At 26.1% G+C, this 20,820-nt stretch overlaps 5 protein-coding genes and 1 long non-coding RNA gene across 7 annotated transcripts in view; 3 read left to right on the top strand and 3 right to left on the bottom strand.

Moving 5' to 3' along the window:
• The window catches only part of LOC122852368, a 79,179-nt gene extending 64,219 nt beyond the window's left edge, over positions 1–14,960 (top strand). Inside the window, exons 3-5 of the long non-coding RNA XR_006373810.1 lie at positions 12,769–12,882; positions 13,448–13,574; positions 13,657–14,960. This is a non-coding gene — a long non-coding RNA (uncharacterized LOC122852368). The remainder of the gene's footprint in view (positions 1–12,768; positions 12,883–13,447; positions 13,575–13,656) is intronic.
• On the bottom strand, positions 980–6,029 carry LOC122852322 (collagen alpha-1(I) chain-like). 2 transcript variants are annotated; one of them, XM_044152067.1, is made up of 21 exons: positions 5,653–5,761; positions 5,500–5,538; positions 5,376–5,426; positions 5,268–5,302; positions 5,138–5,194; positions 4,972–5,067; positions 4,759–4,897; positions 4,566–4,690; positions 4,285–4,491; positions 4,111–4,209; positions 3,768–4,020; positions 3,632–3,675; positions 3,240–3,555; positions 3,047–3,154; positions 2,912–2,946; positions 2,755–2,844; positions 2,532–2,676; positions 2,223–2,459; positions 1,934–2,164; positions 1,452–1,852; positions 980–1,378 (listed from the first exon to the last, which is right to left on the bottom strand). In XM_044152067.1, the coding sequence occupies exons 3-21, from the start codon at positions 5,395–5,397 to the stop codon at positions 1,232–1,234; spliced, it is 2,787 nt and encodes a 928-aa protein (XP_044008002.1). In that variant the 5' UTR covers positions 5,398–5,426; positions 5,500–5,538; positions 5,653–5,761; the 3' UTR covers positions 980–1,231. The 2 variants fall into 2 exon arrangements, with proteins under 2 accessions (XP_044008002.1, XP_044008001.1); XM_044152066.1 differs by lacking the exon at positions 5,653–5,761 and adding an exon at positions 5,849–6,029 and having other exon boundaries at positions 1,213–1,378.
• Positions 5,922–12,149, bottom strand: LOC122852321 (structural maintenance of chromosomes protein 1A-like). Its single transcript, XM_044152065.1, has 2 exons — positions 11,856–12,149; positions 5,922–11,503 (listed from the first exon to the last, which is right to left on the bottom strand). The coding sequence occupies exons 1-2, from the start codon at positions 11,965–11,967 to the stop codon at positions 7,932–7,934; spliced, it is 3,684 nt and encodes a 1,227-aa protein (XP_044008000.1). The 5' UTR covers positions 11,968–12,149; the 3' UTR covers positions 5,922–7,931.
• A 674-nt stretch (positions 14,961–15,634) lies between the features above and the next one.
• On the bottom strand, positions 15,635–16,157 carry LOC122852362. Its single transcript, XM_044152125.1, has 2 exons — positions 15,995–16,157; positions 15,635–15,895 (listed from the first exon to the last, which is right to left on the bottom strand). Exons 1-2 carry the CDS (start codon positions 16,109–16,111, stop codon positions 15,653–15,655), a joined length of 360 nt encoding a protein of 119 aa, XP_044008060.1. The 5' UTR covers positions 16,112–16,157; the 3' UTR covers positions 15,635–15,652.
• A 619-nt stretch (positions 16,158–16,776) lies between these two features.
• Positions 16,777–19,600, top strand: LOC122852348 (band 7 protein AGAP004871-like). Its single transcript, XM_044152111.1, has 10 exons — positions 16,777–17,141; positions 17,268–17,367; positions 17,431–17,540; positions 17,617–17,689; positions 17,776–17,858; positions 17,942–18,145; positions 18,230–18,285; positions 18,380–18,458; positions 18,538–18,639; positions 18,702–19,600. The coding sequence occupies exons 2-10, from the start codon at positions 17,277–17,279 to the stop codon at positions 18,801–18,803; spliced, it is 900 nt and encodes a 299-aa protein (XP_044008046.1). The 5' UTR covers positions 16,777–17,141; positions 17,268–17,276; the 3' UTR covers positions 18,804–19,600.
• Positions 19,601–19,632: 32 nt separating this feature from the next.
• Positions 19,633–20,786, top strand: LOC122852349. Its single transcript, XM_044152112.1, has 2 exons — positions 19,633–20,149; positions 20,217–20,786. Exons 1-2 carry the CDS (start codon positions 19,801–19,803, stop codon positions 20,723–20,725), a joined length of 858 nt encoding a protein of 285 aa, XP_044008047.1. The 5' UTR covers positions 19,633–19,800; the 3' UTR covers positions 20,726–20,786.
• The last annotated feature ends 34 nt before the right edge of the window (positions 20,787–20,820 follow it).

Below are 20,820 nucleotides of genomic sequence, written 5' to 3' on the forward strand. Positions count from 1 at the left end.
CCCACCATCATTTTATTCCCATTCTCTGTCTTTGTCTGTCTGTCTATTTTTATCTATTTTTTTTCCCTCGCTCTCTCTCTATTCACTGGCTTCTTCACCATATCCACCTCTTTTATCATACCACCCCTTTTACACTATATTTCAACTCATTTTCTACTATATCTGTGTTTCTTTCTTTTGATATTCCCTCACTCTCAGTCTCGTTCAACACCCATTTACCCTTTCCATAAAATATTTTCTTCAATGTATATATATATATTTATATGTATATTCAACTATTTCTTCCCCTTCTATTGCAAAAGCTTTTTCGCAGTAAAGCTTTTCCCTCGACATTCAACAACGAGGAAAGTCTGAAAACCCTCGTTGACATTGTGAGAGCCTTTTTTTTTACAACCCCTTTTCTTACCGAATTTCATTTTATCAATGTATATACTTGTGTATGTGTATATTTGCTTGAAGGCTGATTTGAATGATAAAGAGTTTTAGAAAAATGTTATTTTCTTCATTTTATTTTATTGTAAACGAGTGATAAATTCATATATATATATTATTTTTTTTTTTTTGGAATTGAATTGACTTTTAGGGAGAATGATGATGTTGATGAAAATAATGTTTTTTTTTTTTTTTTTGAGGAAATGAATTTTGTGAAATTGAAAAAAAAAAAAAGAGGATTGAGAGAGTGAGAGCATGAGGGAAAGGGTAGAATTTGCTGATTGTATTGATCGGTTTGGGTCAAGTGGAGGTGGGGTTAATGACGACACGATGAAATTGTGATAATGATGATAATGCTTTTGGCTTGTGATTGCATATTTTGTATATTCCAAAATTTGATTAATTTAAATATTTTTATTTATGATTTTTCAAAATAATAGTATCAAAATTATTATATTGATTTTTAAATTTAATATCAATATAATTTTATTTAATCTATTTGATTAATATAATTAATTTTATTTATTTTTCTTTTGCGGTATATATATAATAATTAAGAAGATAAAAAAGAAATTTAAATGAAAATAATCAGATGAAGTTGATGATCTTACCACAGCGTGGCGTACTCATACAGTCATGTGTTTTTTTTTTTTCTACAACATGAATCGAAATATTTACAATTTCGATAAAGAAATAATCAAAGTTTTTAATAAAAATTTCTATATATGACTGAATGATATATGTAACTTAATAATTTATTGATATGAAAGCTATTTTTTTTGTTGAATAAGTACAATATTTAATGATAACAAACAGGAGAAATTTCAATCCAAAAACTTTGCTCTGATTTTCCAATATCACGAAGTGCAATATCCACAACTGGAAGTCTTGTTGGTTTATCAGTATGATAAGTTAAAATACTTTTACTCCATTCATCTTTACGTGCCTGTAGTAATTAATAATTTTAAATTAATTATTTATTTATTATTTAAAAATATATAATTGAATTTATTTTTTACCTTGCACTCGTCTAAATGAACTTGATATCGAAATCTTTGATTTCCTCTTGGTAACAATTCAATGTCATTCCATGCTAGTAATTTAAGTCCTCGTCGATAAGTCTTTCTCTCTTCATCAAAATAAGCCACACTATTACGACAATGATAGGTTAAATTTTGCTCAGCATAACTTGATGATAATTGTAAAAAATTAATTTGTTTATTATCAGCCTTGTAATTAATTTTTGCTTTATTTGATATTTCACTGAGCCACATTTCACCATTACGATTATTGTCAATGTAATTTATTTCTTGAGTTTTTGATGGATGTACATAAATACATGTTGCATGATTTTTAGCATCACAATAAACTAAAATTGCATCATTAATTTCACCTTCATTGGGATCAATCCAATAATCACCTGTTAATAATCATTTGTAATTAAATTAAATATCATTATAATATTTAATAATACTTATTATTATTATTATTTATAATTTACCTGATTGTTTATCTGGATAATTTTTAAATAAATGTCCACAAGTTTTAACTGGTGATGATTTTTGACCATCTGGTTTCATAATGTCATTTATTGAATTTTTTAAACGTTCATAAGTTTTACTAAATATTTCATTTCTTTCTTCATCAGTTATATCCTTGTTAGAGTTTTTCAAAGGTTCATCATTCATCATTTGATCAGAATTTGGTAGTGGTCCTTTAGTTTGTCCTTGAACTAAAAAGATATTATTTATATTAACAATTTCATAAATTCAAAAATTCATTTAAATTACCCATTAAAGCAGCAAGAGTTGCTGCATCGTATCGAAAACCATGATCACCAGGTGGACCGGGAGGTCCAGGTAAGCCTGGTGGACCTGGAGGTCCATGACGTCCATTTTCACCTGGAATTCCTGGTGGTCCACGATCACCAGATATTCCAATACTTCCTGGATTACCGTCTCTTCCAGGAGGTCCACGTATACCTGGTAAACCATCTTTGCCATTCATTCCTGGTACACCAGCTCCTCCTATTAAATTTACAAGAAAAAAACATTATTATATTTTGTAAAAGCAAGATGGTTGTAATTTTGTATTTATACCTTTTTCTCCGGGAATACCAGGTGATCCAGTCATTCCTGTAAGACCCATTAGTCCTCGATGACCTTTCATTCCAGGAAAACCTTCAAGACCACGATCACCTTTTGCACCATTTAATCCTGGTGTACCAGATATTCCTCTTGGGCCCTGAAATATTTATTTATTTAAAAAAAATTTGAGACATAACTGAAATTTGTATTTTATTTTAACAAATTCAACAATTACTTGAATGCCATCAGCTCCGCGTATTCCCATTTCACCCTTGACGCCTTTTTCTCCAGTTAAGCCCATAGGTCCAGCTGGTCCAACAGGGCCCTAAATATATTCAAACATATATATTTTTTATTTTAATTTTCATTAAAGTTTAATGATATTATCTTACCACTGGCCCAGGACCTCCAGGTGGTCCTTGTGGACCTGTTAAAATAACAATACATTGTTAATTTTTAAACAACCATTTTAAACAATACTTTGCCATGATATATGAACAATAAAACATTATGCGAATACAACTGACCTGGAAGACCTGTTGGTCCTTTATCACCAACTCTTCCAGTAAGTCCCGGTGGTCCTGCTTTACCTGGTACACCTTCTGGTCCAATTTCACCGGGAGTGCCAGGTAAACCTACAAATAAAATTAAAAATATGAGAGTTAAATTGTATTAATTTTTAATGTTATAATAATTTATGAAAAATATAATAATTGAGACCTTGAGGACCAGTGTGTCCAATTAAACCGGGTAATCCATCTTGGCCTGATTTTCCACGTGGTCCAATTTCACCTGGTGGTCCTTTAAGTCCTCGTAGTCCAATTGGTCCAATAGGACCTGGCATTCCAATCATTCCTCTTTCACCAGCAACACCTTGAGGACCTGGTAAGCCAATCGCTCCAATTGGGCCTCTCACTCCACGTTTACCTTTTCTTCCATCATTTCCAGGTACACCTGGAGGACCTCTAGAACCAGGAATTCCAGCATCTCCTTTTATTCCAATGTCTCCTTTTAAACCTCGTTCTCCAGGATGTCCCTACAATTAAAATAAAATTAATCAAATAACAATAAAACTTTTAAAAAATTTAAAAATCAATTTTTCTTTTTTTTACCATCATTCCTTTTGGTCCAGGTGCACCAGTAGTTCCAGGTGTGCCTAAATTTATTATAAAATAAAAATCATTTTAATAATAATGATATAAAAAGTTTGTGTAATCTTGTGAATAAGTTACACTATAGATATATTACCTGTGAGACCTTGATTGCCTGGAAATCCAGGCAAACCAATGGCTCCTTTAGCTCCTGCAATTCCTTTTTCACCAGGAGATCCATTTTTTCCTGGTATACCTGGTGCTCCAGTTTCTCCATGTTGACCAGGTTGTCCAGCTTCACCTTTTTGACCAAAATCACCCTGGTTACCTTTTAAACCCATCAAGCCTTGATCTCCTTTGAATCCAGGAACTCCTGGGACACCTGGAAGACCAATTCTTCCAGCTGGTCCCTTAAATTATTAAAAACACAGTTTTTAATTATTTAATTTACAAATCAAACAAATCATTTGTTATATTTATTTATAAAAAATAAATCTTACTGGTGAACCTGGAGATCCATTCATGCCATCGATACCTCGAGCACCAGGTGGCCCCTGATTACCTTCTCTGCCTTTTTCTCCCCGAGAACCATGAGGACCCTAATAAAATATTTTAGTCAATTTAATTTTTCCGCAAAGAAAAACAAAACAATTTAAAATAAGAAATAAATTTACCATGGGACCCATTGGCCCTGCAAGACCAGGTGCACCAAAACTTCCTTTTTCACCAGGCAATCCTTGATCACCTTTGGCACCATCCAAACCAGGTAATCCAGGATGTCCTTTAAGCCCAGGTAATCCAGCCATTCCTGGTAAACCAACTGGACCACGTGCACCTGGACTTCCTGGTCTACCAGCTTCTCCATCTTCTCCCTCTTCACCCTTGCAAAATAAATAACAATAAATTATGTTATTTAATTTGTCAAATTTAATTAATTATCAATAAATAATATTACATCTTTTCCTGGAAAACCTGGTAATCCTCTTGGTCCTGGTGTACCAGGGGAACCAGGTGGACCAGCATCTCCTGGATCACCACGAAGACCCATTGGTCCTGGTGGTCCAGTAAGCCCAGGATTTCCTACAAAAAATAAAAGTTAATTTAAAATTGAAAAAAAAAAATATTAAATTATTTTAAAACATGTATACCTTGAAGTCCTCTGGGTCCAGGTGGACCCACTGCTGCTTGAAGATATCCCAATGGATTATAAAGTGGTGAAGCAGCATCAGTTGGTCCTTTGTCATTGTTCACTTGGGACATTGCTAATTGTCGATAGTACAATGACATCTTAAATTAAAAACAATAAATAATCAATTTTTTTATTTCACTTTTATGTTATTAAAACATTTCAAGTTACTTACGTCAGAAGGTGGTCCAGGTAGACCAGATGATCCATCATTCCCAGGTATCCCTGGATAACCAGGTGTACCATCATCTCCCGATCTTCCTGGTTCACCCTATATTCATATTTATTTTTTTTGTTACTAAAATAAATTTTTTTTAATTTAATTATAATAATAAACTTGCCTGAATACTTGTAAATGTTTTAATTTGAATACTCTCGCCTGGATTAAGCTCAGATGACTAAAATGAATACATAATTATTTAATGATCAAAATCAATTTTAATATTAAATTATCTGAATTATATTTATTACCTTTAAATAATCTGTCTTGTTAAATTGGACCGATGCTAAATATAAATTTAATTAATAAAATATAATAATAGAAATTTTATTTATAAAATTTTTTTTTTATATAAATACCTTCGTAAGGTACTGATGTCATTTCACCTGGTTCAGTAACTCCTTCAGTTTCTAAAAATATCAAATTTATAAATATATTTATTTATTTTTATTTTTATTTTATCGAGATAAAAAAAAATATTACCATTATTCTTTTGATAAACTTGCGATCTTGTTGTAGTTTCTATAAATGAAAAATATTATATATAAAATTAATTACTATTACATGCGATAATCTCAATTACAAATAATTTACTAATTCATTTGGTCGTATAAAATTGTGAGATGGGTCACATACTTTACAAAGACTTCCGGCAATGTTCGATAAGCAAATTAATTAATAACGTGTTCTTAAGAGTGGCACAAGTCAAGTGCCTCTTAACAATCCACATCCACATTATTATTTTAAATTAAAAAAATAAATAAATCAATAAATAAAACAGTTGAATTAAAAAGTACATATATTAAAAATATAATTTTAAAAACAAACAAACCAGTTGAATTATCCTCATCGTATGAATAATCATAGTAATCTTTTTCATCATACTCAGTTGATCCTTGTGCATTTTTTTTGGATCTTATTTTTCTTTTTTTTGCTGTTCCAGCTTGTAGAGTTTGTAAAAATACAATATAAATAATTATTATTAGTAAAAATATATGAAATTTTTTCGACATATTTTCACTCAACTTTCAATAGAAAAAATAAAAAAAAAGTTATAATAATTTTTCGAGTTAACTCTTTGCAAGACTGATGACAACTAAACTTGTGACAAGCTTAGATCTAGTTTAAAGTTTAAAAATTTACATCAAGTCGTCTCATCATCATCATCATCATCTTGGCTAATATTTTCTTTATTTATTTTGTTTTTTTTTTTTACAAGAAAATAACTCCCACCCGAATGACCTGCAAAAGACATTTCTTTCTAACTCGTCGATTGGTTACCACATTGCATTTGTCAAGTGGATGCAAACCATTATCAATAGAATATTATTTTTTTCTTTTTTTAAGTATCATCGAATGTCCATTTCAAATCATTGATATATTTAAAAAACTAATTCATTACATTGCATAAATTTTATATTAAAAAATAAAAACGTTCAACAGTATTTAATTTTGAATAAAAAAAAAAAAATTATTTAAAATTATTATACCAACAAACAAATTAGTATTTAAAGACAATTTAATTTTGCATTATTTAAACTTAATGAGAAAAACAATTAGATGAAAATTAGTATGCAATGTATTATTTTAATTATTTTTTTTTTTATTCTTAAATGAACTATGAATTTAAATAAAAGACAAAAAAAATTTTTAGCAAGTGCTTGACCTACATAGCCAGATGGCTAATTTTTTTTTGTTTTTATTTATTTTATTTATTTTATTTGCGCATAAAATAAGTGTCATTGCAGCTGGTTCTTTGAAGTACTGTCCCATTGCAACTTCTTGGAAAAAAAAAGGACTGTTGTCTAGTTAACGTAAAATCACAAATATGAATCTTTTAATCATGCTCTAGATAAAGAAAATTACAAAACAAATTCAACATGACTGCAATGTATTTGTGCCAATAAACATTTGTTAAATTAAAATTATTATTTTGGCCGCATTTCATATGTTACTTATCATACGAATGCATTTAATTGTAATAAAGCGTAAATTGATCTGCGGCAATCGTTGAATAAATCAAAGTTGGATGATTTTTTTTTTTATTGTCTCTATAAAGAAGAAGTAGTTTTTAATACATTTCATTTTTTACATTTCAACTTTATTATTATTATTTTTATAATAAAAGAAAAAATTATACTTTGAGTTATTTAAATTCTCTTATCATGATGACTTTTAATTGTCTAAAAATCACAAGAATTTATAAACCAAATGATTGTTGAAGTAATCATCATTTTAACTTACAAATACGTTAAATATAATTTATAATTATCTTAATAAACATCTCGAGGCATAACAACAAGAAAAAATAAAACAATAATTTTCCAGGAATTTTTTTATTTTCTTATTTACAAAACTACTCATACAATGTTTAGTTTTAGTTTTTTTTTTTTTTGACAAGAAAAAAATAAAATAAATCCATTTTACATTATTTATTAAAGTTACTGAATAATATTTTACTCAAACAGTAATTATTGAATTGAAATAATAAGAAATCAAAGATTAATTATGAAAAAAAAAAAAAATATATATTTTATGCCATTATTTATTGATTATTTATTATAAAAATGAAAAAGAGAAAAAAAAATTATATACGTAATAAGTTATAATAATAATCTAATGTTTGTTCATAATAATTGTCATATCAATTATTTTTTTTTTTTTGATTAAACTTCTAAAGAAAACACGAGAAAAAAAAAATTTATTTTAATGAAAAACAAAAAACAAATATTATTTCTATTATTATTAATTTTTTTGTTTTGGAATATTTAAAAAAAAAAAGATATTGTTAATTAATATTAATATAACATTAACTAATAATATGATTTTTTTTTAAAACAAAATAAAATATAATTTAAAAAAAAAAAGAACTGATTAATATTTTAAAAAGAAAAAATGATATAATAAATATTTATTTATTGAGGATAAGTAGTTAAATCAAGTGTCAATACTTTACTCTCTAAACATCCACCAACATCAGGACAAATACCAACAAGTGCATCAGCATGACAATAAAATTCTTCTTTCAATGATATAACAATTGTTTGTAATGAATTTGTTTTATCTCTGATATAACTAGCAACTTTTCCAATATTAGTATTATCTAATGCAGCATCAATTTCATCAAGTACAAAAAATGGAGCTGGTTGAAATGAATGTATTGCAAATAATAATGCTAATGCAGCAACAGTTTTTTCACCACCAGATAAATTTGACATTGGTTGAAATCTTTTACCAGGTGCAACACAATTATAATTAATACCATCTAAATATGGTTCTTCTGGATTTTCAGGACCTAAAAATGCTTGTGCTGATTGATTTTTAGCTAAACTTTTATATATTGGATCAATTTCATTAGCAACATGTTCAAAACATGCCATAAATTTATCATGTCTTTCTTTTTTAACTTTTTCAAATGCTGTTTTAGCTTTTTTAGCACGTCTTCTTGATTGTTCAAATTCTTCATTTGTTTCATGTAATTTTTCTTTAGCTAAATATAATTTTTGTATTGCTTTCATATTTGGTGCTTGTATTTTTTGCATATCACATTGTATTTTATTTAATTCTTTATTAAATTTATCTGTTTCTTTTCTTAAATCATCATCATCAATGTCTTTTAAATTATCAGATAATTGTGTATAATCAATTTTTATTTTACTTTCACGTTCATATTGTTGTTGTGTATTTAATGTTGAATCATTATTTGTTGTTGTATCATTTTGTCCACCACCATTATCATCAGCAATATCTTCCATATTACCATTTAACATTGGTATTGTAATATCTTCCATTTTACATGTCATTAACATTGCATGACGTTCAGCTTTTTTTTCTTCAATTTTAGTATCAACAAGTGCTAATTCTTTTTCAGCTTTTGTTATTTCTTTTTGTGCTGATGCAACATCTTTTTTACATTTATTCATATCACTTTCTTTTTGATCAACTTCAATTTTAATATTATTTTTATTAACTTTTAATTTTTCCATTTGTGCTTCATCATTATCAATTTCATTTTTTTGATTAGCTTCACCTTGTTTAGCTTGTTCAAGTTTATCATCAGCATCTTGTACAGCTCTTTCCCATCTTAATACATTACTTTCAGTATCACGTTGATTTTCAAAATCAAGTTGATTATTAATACGATTACATTGATTATCATATTCCATTCTTTTTTTAGCACGTTCTTGTTGTGAACGTAATTCTCTTTCTTCATATTGACGTATATTTGTAACACCAATTTGTTCACAAAATGATGAAAATACATCATCCTCAACATTATTCATTTTTTCTTTAATATTTTGTATTTCTTGATCACGTTCATTCATTGTTTTTTCAATTTCACTTATTGTTGGTGCAAATTTATCAAGTTCCATTTGTAATACAGATAATTCATTTTCATGTTCTTTTATTTGTTTTTGTGTTGCAACTAAATCATTTTTATTATATTTTAAACGTGTTTCTAAACCACGTATTTGTGATTCAATTGTATTTAATTCAGATTCTTTACGTGATTTTTTTAATGAATCACGTAATTCTTCAGTTAATTTTTCTTTTTGTGATTTTAATTGTGACATTTGTTTTTCATCCCAACGTTTAGCTTTTTTAGCTAAATCCAATGAACCACCAGATATTATACCAGCTTTTTGATAAAATGTACCATCAAGTGCAACACAATCATAACGTGCTTTTTTATCCATTTCATATGCAACTTTATTTGCATCTTCTGGTGTTTCACATACTAATGCATTATTTGTTGCAAATAATACAGCTCTATCAATGTCTTTTGGTGAAAAATGTAATACATCATATAATAATTTTACATTTTTTGGCTCTTGTATATTACGTAAACGTTCTTTCAATGGTTTAGCTTGTATATAATCAAGTGGTAAAAATGTTTCTGGTTCTAAATATTGTTCTTTTAAATATTGTATACATTGACGTGCTGTTTTTTCAGTATCAACAACAATTGCTTCCATATATTTACCCAATACTTTTGTTATAGCAACATTATATCTTTTATGGATTGGTTCACACATATTATACATTCTATCATAAACACCAGGAAATAGCCCTTTAAAATTAGCAACAATTTCAGTTTTTTTTTTAGTTCTTGATACTTCATGTTTATCAACTTTAGCATCACCCAATTGTTCAGATATTCTTTCAAGTTCTCTTTGTAAATTTTGTATTTTATCTTTTGATGTACCAACATCTGATTGTAAATCAGTACGTAATTTTTTTTGATCATCCAGAGCAATTTCTGATGTACGTATATGTTCATCTAATTTTTCAATTCTTTTTAATGCTTCATCTTTCATATGTCCTTTTTGTTTTAATTTATTTTCAATATCTGTTTTTTTACGACTTTCATTATCTAAACGATCTTGATCTGATTTTTGTTCACGATTAATTGAATCTAACATTTGTAAATATCTTGCTGATTGTTTACCAGCTTCTTCTTTTAAACGATTATATTCACGTACTTGTTCATCTTCAAGTTGTACATCACGTCCTTGTGATTGTGATTGTCCAGCAATTGATGCTTCATATGTTGCTTTAGCTTCTTCAACTTGACGTAATTCTTCTTGTAATGCTTCAATATCTTTTTTATGTGCTTCATCAGCTGTTTTAGCTTGTATTAATGATTTTTTAGCTGATTCAACTTTTTTTTGCATATGTGCAACACGTTCTTTAGCTTTTATAAATGTTGGCCTTTTTTTAGTTATTTCAACTTCAACTTCACGTATTTCTTGTTCAATTTTAGCTAAATTTCTTGTTAATTTACCTGAATCTTGTTTTTTATCTTTTAATATATCATCAGCTTTTTCTTTTTCTTTTTTACATTTATCAACTTTTATTAATTTTTTTTTATAATCATTTTCATAATCTTCAATACTACGTTCATTATGATAAAGACGAAATAATTGTAATTCAATTTGTTTTTCACTATATTCTTCTTTTAAACGTTGATATTTTTCAGCTTCTTCTTTTTCTAATTTTGCCTCCTTTCTTTCAGCAGCAATACCTTTTTTTTTTTGATATGAACATTGTGTTTCTTCTTCAGCACGTAACATTTCATGTCTTAATCTTTCATATTCATTTTTTAATGCACCAGAATTTGATATTTCTTCAAATAATGCTGTACGTTCTTTTGGATTTTTCATTGCAATTGATTCAACAGCACCTTGAAATACTAAAAAATTTTTAGCTTTTACATTAATACCAAGATGTTCAAGTTCAGTTAAATAAACTTGACTTGTTACTATTGAACCATTAATACGATGTTCAGATGATGAACCTTGTACTGAACGCATATAACTTTTATCACTACCATCTTCTAATTCAAACACAGCTGTTACTGATGCACTTCTTGATACTGGTTTTCCAACTGATGCACCATGTATAAGCTCATTAAATCTTCTGACACGTAGACTACTTGTTTTTTCACCCATAACAAAACTTATGGCATCCATAAAATTTGATTTACCTGGAAAGAAAATAAAAAAAAATTTTATTTTCATTAACAAAAAAAATCATCCCTCAATATAAATTTTTAAATTGCTATTTAATTTTTTTGGATAAACACAATTATATAAATGGTGGGAAAATAAAGGTCAATGTTTTTAGAAAGATTTGTTATTAAACTGCTTGCTTGCTTTTTTTTTTTTTTTTTTTTTTGACAAAATAAATTTTCTAATATAGTTTATCTTTAAACCAATATACAATGCATTGGATAATATTTGAAATTTAATTTATGCAAGTTTAATTGACGAAAAAATAAATATAATAACAAGTTAATAATAATATTTTTCTTTTGACGCTTGGTCAACATAACCAACCTGATCCATTTGGTCCAACAACAGCAGTAAATGATTTTAATGGACCAATAACCAATTTTCCTTTGTAAGATTTAAAGTTTTCCACTTCGATATGTTTTAAAAACGCCGGCATGATGATTTTTTTTTATTGTTTTTATAATTAATATTGATAAATAATTAAACACAGATTGGCGCCATAATTTCTTTCATTTTACCAATGTTTTACAACCCAAGCATCTAAAAAGTAAACTGTCGGCTGTCCTCAATTTACATGTAACGCATACACTCACACACACACACAAACATTTATTCTATAAAAAAAAAAAAAAAAAAAAAACAGTTTAATTTTTTTTTTTTATAAATAAAATTAGAAAAAGTCACTTGCGCCATCTAGTTGAAAAATTACCGACTGTGGCAGAATTTTACTTATCGACAAAATAATAGTCGATAATTTTTCAACGAGAGGGCGCTTCAAATCCAAAATGGCCGCGCCTTTGTTAGAAAAAAAACTTGTGTCGTGACTTTTTACGCTTATATTTGCAATAATAATTGTTAAACAATTATAAATTGTTAATAAATCGGTTAATTAAACTATTCTGAACAAATTGTGATATAAATCAATGCGAACTTTTGTGAATTTTGTCCAAAATTAATGGACATGTCAGAGCTCTTGGAGCTGACAAAAGCAGCTATGAATTTGTTAAATAATAGACAAATAACATGTAAATATTATGTTTTTTTATTGTTATTAATTATTTAGCGCATAATCAAACATAGTTACGTACTTTTTATCATAAATTTTGACAAAAAAAAAATTAATTTTCGAGGTTAGGTTGTCATTTTTTAAAAAAAGTTAAACACTTATTTTAGCAATATTAATGATTGAATAATTGTAAATTGTTATTTAATCGATCATTTTAATTGTCCTAAACAGATTGTGCTATAAATTGTTGCTGACTTTTGTGAAATTTGACAAAAATAAATGGACATGTCAATGGTGTTGGAGCTGACAAAGGAAAATCTTTATTTGGCAAATAATGGACAAATGGTATGTAAATATCGTGTTTTTTTATTTTTATCAATTATTTAGTGCATAAACAAACATAATTACGTTTTTTTTTTTAATTATTGAGCCAAAAAAAATAAAATACCTAAATGATTCAAGGTCAGATTGTCATTCTTTACAAAGACAAAGAACATATCATTTTATTTTTTAATATTTAAAAAAATTTGTTATATATAGCATTGTTGTAGCATCTTTATTGTATAACAATCGTTATTTTTCATTATTAACAATCAAAAAGTTGTCAAATATTTAAATATTAATTTTTCTTTGTTTGAGTCAGTTTTGGCTTTGTCAGTTTTTGTTGTCAGTGTTAAGTTCTTATTTATTCACTTTAAAACTTAATTGTTTACTGTCTATCTGTTAATTTATTATTTATTTATCTATTTTTCATTCATTTACTATTTATTTATTTAATTAATAATTATTTATTTGTTTACCATAAACTCAGTAATATCAATTTCAATAATTTTTTGTTTTTGTCAACAATTACTCCAGTTTGAAAAAAATTTATAACATAATGTTTATTTAACATTTTTAATGCTTACAGGTGACATTAAGTGTAGCTAAAACATCTTATGTGCCAATGTTATTCATTCAACACAATTATTAAAACTGGGTCTAAAAAAAATGACTAAATTGCTTTGTCAATGAAGCCAAAATCATTTTGGAGTAATGTAAGTTGGATTATATTATTTAAAAAAATTAAAAGTACACTCTAAAATTTACCCAATAATAATTAATAACTTATTGTTACAGTTGCATCATCAAATTTATCCATGGGAAAAGCATTAGTCTTATGTACGTGAATTAAAATATACGAAAGCTTCAATGATTGATGCAGATAATAAAAAGAGTTGACTATTTAAAATAATCGAGACAACTGAGATTGTGTTAATGCTAAAATATGACATGCAAATACCAAGTAAATCGTGTTAATGTTAAAAGTTTTATAAGGTACGTTGACATTAGTTAGTGTTACCAAGTGCTTAAAAAATTGAGTAAATTGTTTATGAACTATTCTATAATTCAATGATCATGAAATACTGGTACATTTATACCATCATCAAAATGCACCAAGACCATCCAAATGACATGCATTCATGCTTGAACAATGATGAATCCTCAATAATGAAAAGTTACTGTCTCAATAAGTCATGAACTATCTGATAAAATATTATTAGCAAACTTTATCTTTGTTTTACTACAAAATTCAATAACATCATATTTATGCTCTTGCTAATGTACCACTAATTGTTGCTATTGGTAAACATTTTGTACCACTTGATGCTGAGCTAAATCTACTTTCAACGAAAATAATTTGGTAGGTCGGTTGTTGTTGTTGTTGTTGCTCATCGATCAACACGTGTTAGTGCTTGGAGAATCGGCCGCCTCTGCCCGAAAGAATGTAACAAGCATTCTCACGCTTGCTCACAAAGCCATATGTTAAGTGTTAACAACAACTGACTCGAGAGATCTCTTTTTTTTCGAGCCTGATAGACTATTTCCAAATAATAACAATAATAAAATATTCATTTAAAAAGTGTTAAATAGAAGGAAAAAAAAAGAACTGATTCGTAAACTATATAGGTCAATAATATTTTGGTTTTTTTCGGTAACAAGTGGTGTAATATTCATGATGGTGAAAAGTGTTTAAAAAAATAAGTGAAAAGTGGTGATTATTGTTTTGTGTGTGTAGTGCTTGTTTTGTGTGTGTGATCATTGATCAATAACCATTGAACCTGTTGCTGATCAGATTGAATCATCACATGAACTACATGGAGTGCAGTATCCTGAGCAATTTGATGACCAGTGTGGGAAGATGAACATCCGCTAAAAAGGTAGGATTTTATTTAATTTATTGCATTGATATAATTGCGTATGGTCTTGATTGTAATTTGTAACTCTCCATGATAGTCCCCAATATATTCTCTAGGTCATCTTGCTTTAACAGCTAGCTTTAAATTTGATACCTAAGCTACTGTTTAGATCACACACTTATCGTTATCGTTATCATGTACACCAAGGTACATCATATATCAGTGTGTATATATAGAAACCCCAAGTAGCTTATTATAAAATGCATTAAAATTTGCAATATTATATTTTATTTTTTTCATACCGCTTTATAATGTGTCATTTAAAAATTTTGTGTCCGTTAAACATAAAACAATACAGTGTTTTAATTTTTAAAGTAAGTAAGTATAATATTTGTACAACGTTTTTTAAATTTTTAAATTTTAAATACTATTTGTTATATATTTTTTTTTTCTTTTTTTGTGTGTCGGTGCATCGAGTTAGTAGAAATTTTCATTTAAAAGATGGCAGTGCAACATAATTATATTGATGATTTTCTTTTATGAAAGAGATAATCATTTATTAATACATTTTTAAAAATACCATTATTTATTTATTTATTTCTGATCATTGGAATGTAAATCTATAAAAATTTTCGTGAAATAAAAATAAACCATAGTATCCTATGACGCAAATCAGTGAGCTTTAATTTGCATAGAAAAAAAAAAAACGACAGTTTGTTGTTTTAATTAAAAAACAGAAACTAATTGAATTAAAGGGAGAAAAAAAATAAAACAAATCAAAATCAATAATTTAAAACTAATTAAATAAAGATTAATATTTATTTATTTTAAAGTAACGTATTATTTATTTTTTATTATTATTATTTTATTATTTATTTAAACGAATAAAGTAACTATTTTTTTTTTTTTTTGTCCAAGTAAAATATTTTTATCATTTATTTTCCTCCTAATTTTATGAAACCTCTATAACGATCATCAGTTGGTTCTCCTGGAGGATACTCATTAGTTGGTAATATTTCTTTTAAAAGTCTAATTGATTCTTCTGGAACCAATGAATTTTTTGATAATACTTGTTGTGATTTATTTTTTTGAGATAAATTAGTAGTAAGTTTTGTTTGACTTTCATTGTCAGACAATTTACATGAAAAACAAACACTACGTTTTAATTTAAGCGGACTCTGTAAAAGAAAAAAAATACATTATTATTATACTATTTTTTAAAATTATTATTATATTATTTTTTAAAATTATTATTTATAATTTTATCATCAACTTACCATTACTGGTGATATATCATTGTGTTGATCAATTGGATTTGACACTACAACTATGATCAATGTAATCCCAATTATTAAAATTACCGATAATATTTTCGGTTTTTTAAAAGAAAACATTTTTTTATTTTAAATTTTTATATTAATTAAAGTACGTAATGAGAGAAAGCAAAAGTTATACTGATAAATTTTATATAGGTCTCTTTTAATATTTGATTGTAATATTTATACTGAGATAATTAAAAGAAGAAAAAAAATTAAAATTTAAAACATATTATTAACTTGACAAACATAAAAAACTGTGCCAACTGTGTCATTGACAAAAACAATATATTTAGATAAAAAATTTTTTAAACAAAGATAAAATAAAAAAATTCATTTGCAATTTAACGCATTATTTAGCTTCTAAAATTATTTTTGCTTTAAACAACGTGTGTGAAAAAAAGTGTATATAAATCCTGCAGGTAAGTGAATAATAAAATGCAAACATATTATTATTATTTTTACAAAAAAAAAAAAAAAATTTATCTCACAAATGATAAATAAAATTTGATTAATTTATCATGCGAAACACAGGCAGATACATATTTATTTAATTTTTTAAAATATAATACGGGTTAATAATTAATATGTTAATTTCATGGTAAGTATATATAAAAAATATTATTTATAAATATTTTAAAGAAATGAAATAATTGATATTTATTTTTATTTTTATTTTTTTTCAGATATAATTTTTTTGTTTGGTTGCATGTTTATGGCTTTTCTATATGTATTGATTGTTGTTTATAATTTTCAAACCATTATTAGCATGAATCATCACTGAATTTAAAGGAAATAGGGATGAGGAAAAAGAGAGTGAGAGAGATAACATCACTGCGTAGATGCGTATTGAATGATGCGTAGGGTGTAATTGTGACGTCTAAGATTTAACCCGGGCGAACCACACTCTCCATCTGTATTCTGTACAGTATCCAGCATAATTCAATAACTCAGTTTAGAAACATCCAGAAACATCAATAGCCATCCAGAGAACGTGCATTTTATAACTTCCAAGCCTTCCAAGGTCACTCAAAGGTACAAACTGCTTTAAAATCTGATATTTCAGTAGCCAAATTTATACACGTGTTTGTTACAATATATATATAAGGTAATTATTATTATTTATTAATCAAATGTTCATAGTTTAAATAAAATATTTATTATTAATTATTATTTATCATCTATGAGTCATAGATGTATTATTAATTTTTATATTTTAATAATATTTTTTTAGATACTGAAAATGAATTCAATTGATGATCAAAATCATTCAACAATTGTTCCATTGAACTTAAATACACGCCCTGATGATATTCGTAATCGTAAAATTGGTGGTAAATATTATAAATCAATATATCTATAAATTATAAATAATAATAATTATATATTTTGTTTAGCATGTACACCAGTTGATAATGATGATTCATTGGCAATAAAAGTATTTGTATTTTTATCATGGATTTTTGTGATTGCAACATTACCATTTTCATTATTTTGGTGTTTTAAGGTAATAAATTATTATTTTATATATGTATTATATTTTTTAATGATTATTATTAAATAATAATTTTTAATTTTATCAGGTTGTTCAAGAGTATGAGAGAGCTGTTATATTTAGACTTGGACGTTTGTTGTCAGGTGGAGCTAAAGGACCAGGTAATAATTAATTAAATATAAATTATATATATTTTGTATTTATTGTTGTAATAATAATATTAATTTATTGTATTTATTTTTTATAGGTGTATTTTTTATTTTACCATGCATTGATTCTTATACAAAAGTTGATTTACGAACACGTACATATGATATACCAGCTCAAGAGGTATGTTTTATTATTTTATAATTTATACTTAGCAAAAATATAATTGAATTATTAATGTTTATTTATTAAATTTAAAATAAAAGGTATTAACAAAGGACAGTGTTACTGTAGCTGTTGATGCTGTTGTTTATTATCGTGTTAATAATGCAACAATATCAATTGCAAATGTTGAAAATGCTCATCATTCAACTAGACTACTTGCACAAACAACATTGAGAAATACAATTGGTACACATCCATTGCATGAAATATTAAGTGAACGTGAAACAATTTCAGTTAATATGCAGGTATATTTAATGTTATTAATTAATATTTTAAATAGTTGAAGTAAATATATATTTGTATAATTTATTTTTATTATTTTATTCAAGACCACATTGGATGAAGCTGCTGATACATGGGGCATTCAAGTTGAACGTGTTGAAATGTAATTTTTATATATTATTTTTAAATTAAAGAAAATAGATTGCTTTCTTTTGTTTTCATATTTTATAATTTTGTTCTTTTTTTTTTTATTTTAGTAAGGATGTTCGTCTTCCAGTTCAACTGCAAAGAGCTATGGCTGCAGAAGCTGAAGCATCTCGTGAAGCACGAGCCAAGGTATCTATTAAGAAATGTTTATAAATAATTTTAATGATTGTTAGTGATTATTTATTAATTTATAAATTTAATTTTTTAGGTAATTGCTGCAGAAGGTGAACGAAATGCCAGTAAAGCATTGAAAGAAGCTGCTGATGTTCTTGGTGATTCACAAGCTGCTTTACAATTGCGTTATCTTCAGGTAAATTAAATAATTAAATTATTGAAAATATTAAAGAATAATAAATATTATTTTTCTTTCAGACTTTAAGTACGATTTCAGCTGAAAATAATTCAACAATTATTTTTCCTTTGCCAATTGATGTCTTGACATATTTCATGAGTGCTCAAAAAGCTAAAATGTAAATGTTACATGTTCAGTATTAAGTGTCAACAGTTTTAAAAGAAAAAAAAAAACAAATAATATTTGTTTCATTATACTTAAAAATTTTGATTTAAAATAATTCTTATTTACTTGTACATTTTATTAGTAAAAAAGAAATATTTTAAATCAATGTCATATTACATGTTCAATATTAAGTGTCAAAGAAAAAAAAAAAAATACTTTTCTTCCAGTTTACTTAAACATTTTTTTACTTATATACTTTAGTTATACAAATTTTTTTTAAAATTAATTATCAGTATAATAAATAAACAACTCCATGACTTTGAATAACATTTTTTTAATTTTGAATATTCATTAAGACAATAATAGCTTTTCTAAATTTTTTTATTGTTCATTTTTAATCACAATAATCGTGATAAAAACTTGAAAGTATTGTAATTTTATTGGTCAAATTATTGACTGTATTAAAATTATATATTGATGTACACGTGAATAAAATAAACGTTATATTTGTCATGAAATATTTCATTTTTTTTATAATTAATGTGACAAAATTTCAGTAATTGTATTGATGATCAAAAATTAACTTTTATTAGTTTCTGAATACTGAGTTTAAATTAGTTATTTTTATTTTTCGTTATCAGTTACATGTTAGAATGTATAAATACAAACTGATAAAAAAAAAAAAAATAATAATACCGGAAATGATTCACAGCTATAACTCTATACTAAATCAAAAGAAATATATATATGATGAATTTTATCTCTTGATATACTTATATATTGTATTTTAATAAAATTGTCTAAAAATATTTGAATACTCATGACTTTTTTTGGTGGGTTTATTCTGTGACCTCCTGACACTAGAATTTAGTCTCACTGTTTCAATGATATAGATCATATCGTTATGTTCTTGCGAATTTATTTTTTCGGTTATACTTTGAATACTTATTTTTGTTCATGAATTAATTAGCATTTTACTTGAATAATAATTTTGTTAATTTGCTTAATTATAAAATGGTTATTAGAATTTTTTTATTTACATTTGTTTTAATGAGAGTTTTATGTGTATCATCATTATCTGAAGAACAAAATTTTTATAAAATACAAGAAGATAATAGTGCTAGTGTTAATATTTCTAAACAAGTGCCTTCTACTGATGCTGATAAATGCTGCAAGTGTTATAGTGATACAGCTACTAGTAAGTTGATGATAAAACTAATATTTTTTTTGTTTTCAAAACATCTTGAAGTGTATAGTTTTTTAAATAATATTTTTGTTATTACAGAGTGTCCAAAAGACATTTGTGATTTAGGATGCATTAATGACTGTGATCCTCTTGATGAAAAATGCGTTTACACAAAAAGTAAGTTTAAATAAATAATTTAATTTTTTAATTATTTAATATTAATTTAATTGTTTTTCATTTTTAGATTGTGAAGATGTATATGGTGATGTATTTATTGCTGTATTTCTTTTACTATTTTTTTTAGTATGTCTTTTAATTTTTTTAATGATTGCTGGTTTAATATATCGTCGAGATGATGACTTAGAAATGGAAATTGGACGTGTACAAAATATTACTGAGCCAGTTATATCATCAAACAGTATTTATTCTTCTCAAAATCTTGAAAAATTAAATGTTAATAATTCAAATAATTTATTATCTATAAAAACTGCCAATATTAAAAAATACAAGTTGGAATCTTGCAATAGTATTGAGGATAATACAATTTTCGACGAGTTTTTTATCAACAACAATCAAATGACTTCAATGAAAAATATAGATATTAAAAATTTAAATTTTCCTAAATACTTGAGAAAATTTGATACAGAAAAAATTATTAATAAGCCTCTGTATGATGAGATAATACTTAATCATGATAATAATTTTAATCAGGCACTTTTTGAAAAGCTCCAGAATAATTTTCATTATATCTAATTACAAAAATAAAAAAAGAAAAAAGGGTATGTTAGATTTATTATAATTATTGTATCGAGGACAATAATAATGCCTTTTTTTTATTTGTAAGTTTC

This window comes from Aphidius gifuensis, linkage group LG3 (assembly GCF_014905175.1).
Source record: "Aphidius gifuensis isolate YNYX2018 linkage group LG3, ASM1490517v1, whole genome shotgun sequence".
Taxonomy (NCBI): Eukaryota; Metazoa; Arthropoda; class Insecta; order Hymenoptera; family Braconidae; genus Aphidius; species Aphidius gifuensis.

Bases quoted from the DNA above. Each gene is read 5' to 3' on its own strand.
- LOC122852322 (XM_044152066.1), bottom strand. From the start codon at position 6,029: ATGTCGAAAAAATTTCATATATTTTTACTAATAATAATTATTTATATT. The intron at 5,539-5,848 runs GTTTGTTTGTTT...TTTCATTTATAG, and splicing joins CGATGAGGATAATTCAACTG to AAACTACAACAAGATCGCAA. The intron at 4,492-4,565 runs GTAATATTATTT...TTATTTTGCAAG, and splicing joins CAGGTTTTCCAGGAAAAGAT to GGTGAAGAGGGAGAAGATGG.
- LOC122852321 (XM_044152065.1), bottom strand. From the start codon at position 11,967: ATGCCGGCGTTTTTAAAACATATCGAAGTGGAAAACTTTAAATCTTAC. The intron at 11,504-11,855 runs GTTGGTTATGTT...TTTTCTTTCCAG, and splicing joins TGTTGGACCAAATGGATCAG to GTAAATCAAATTTTATGGAT.
- LOC122852362 (XM_044152125.1), bottom strand. From the start codon at position 16,111: ATGTTTTCTTTTAAAAAACCGAAAATATTATCGGTAATTTTAATAATT. The intron at 15,896-15,994 runs GTAAGTTGATGA...TTTCTTTTACAG, and splicing joins ATGATATATCACCAGTAATG to AGTCCGCTTAAATTAAAACG.
- LOC122852348 (XM_044152111.1), top strand. From the start codon at position 17,277: ATGAATTCAATTGATGATCAAAATCATTCAACAATTGTTCCATTGAAC. The intron at 17,690-17,775 runs GTAATAATTAAT...TATTTTTTATAG, and splicing joins AGGTGGAGCTAAAGGACCAG to GTGTATTTTTTATTTTACCA. The intron at 18,459-18,537 runs GTATCTATTAAG...TTAATTTTTTAG, and splicing joins CTCGTGAAGCACGAGCCAAG to GTAATTGCTGCAGAAGGTGA.
- LOC122852349 (XM_044152112.1), top strand. From the start codon at position 19,801: ATGGTTATTAGAATTTTTTTATTTACATTTGTTTTAATGAGAGTTTTA. The intron at 20,150-20,216 runs GTAAGTTTAAAT...TTTCATTTTTAG, and splicing joins AAAATGCGTTTACACAAAAA to ATTGTGAAGATGTATATGGT.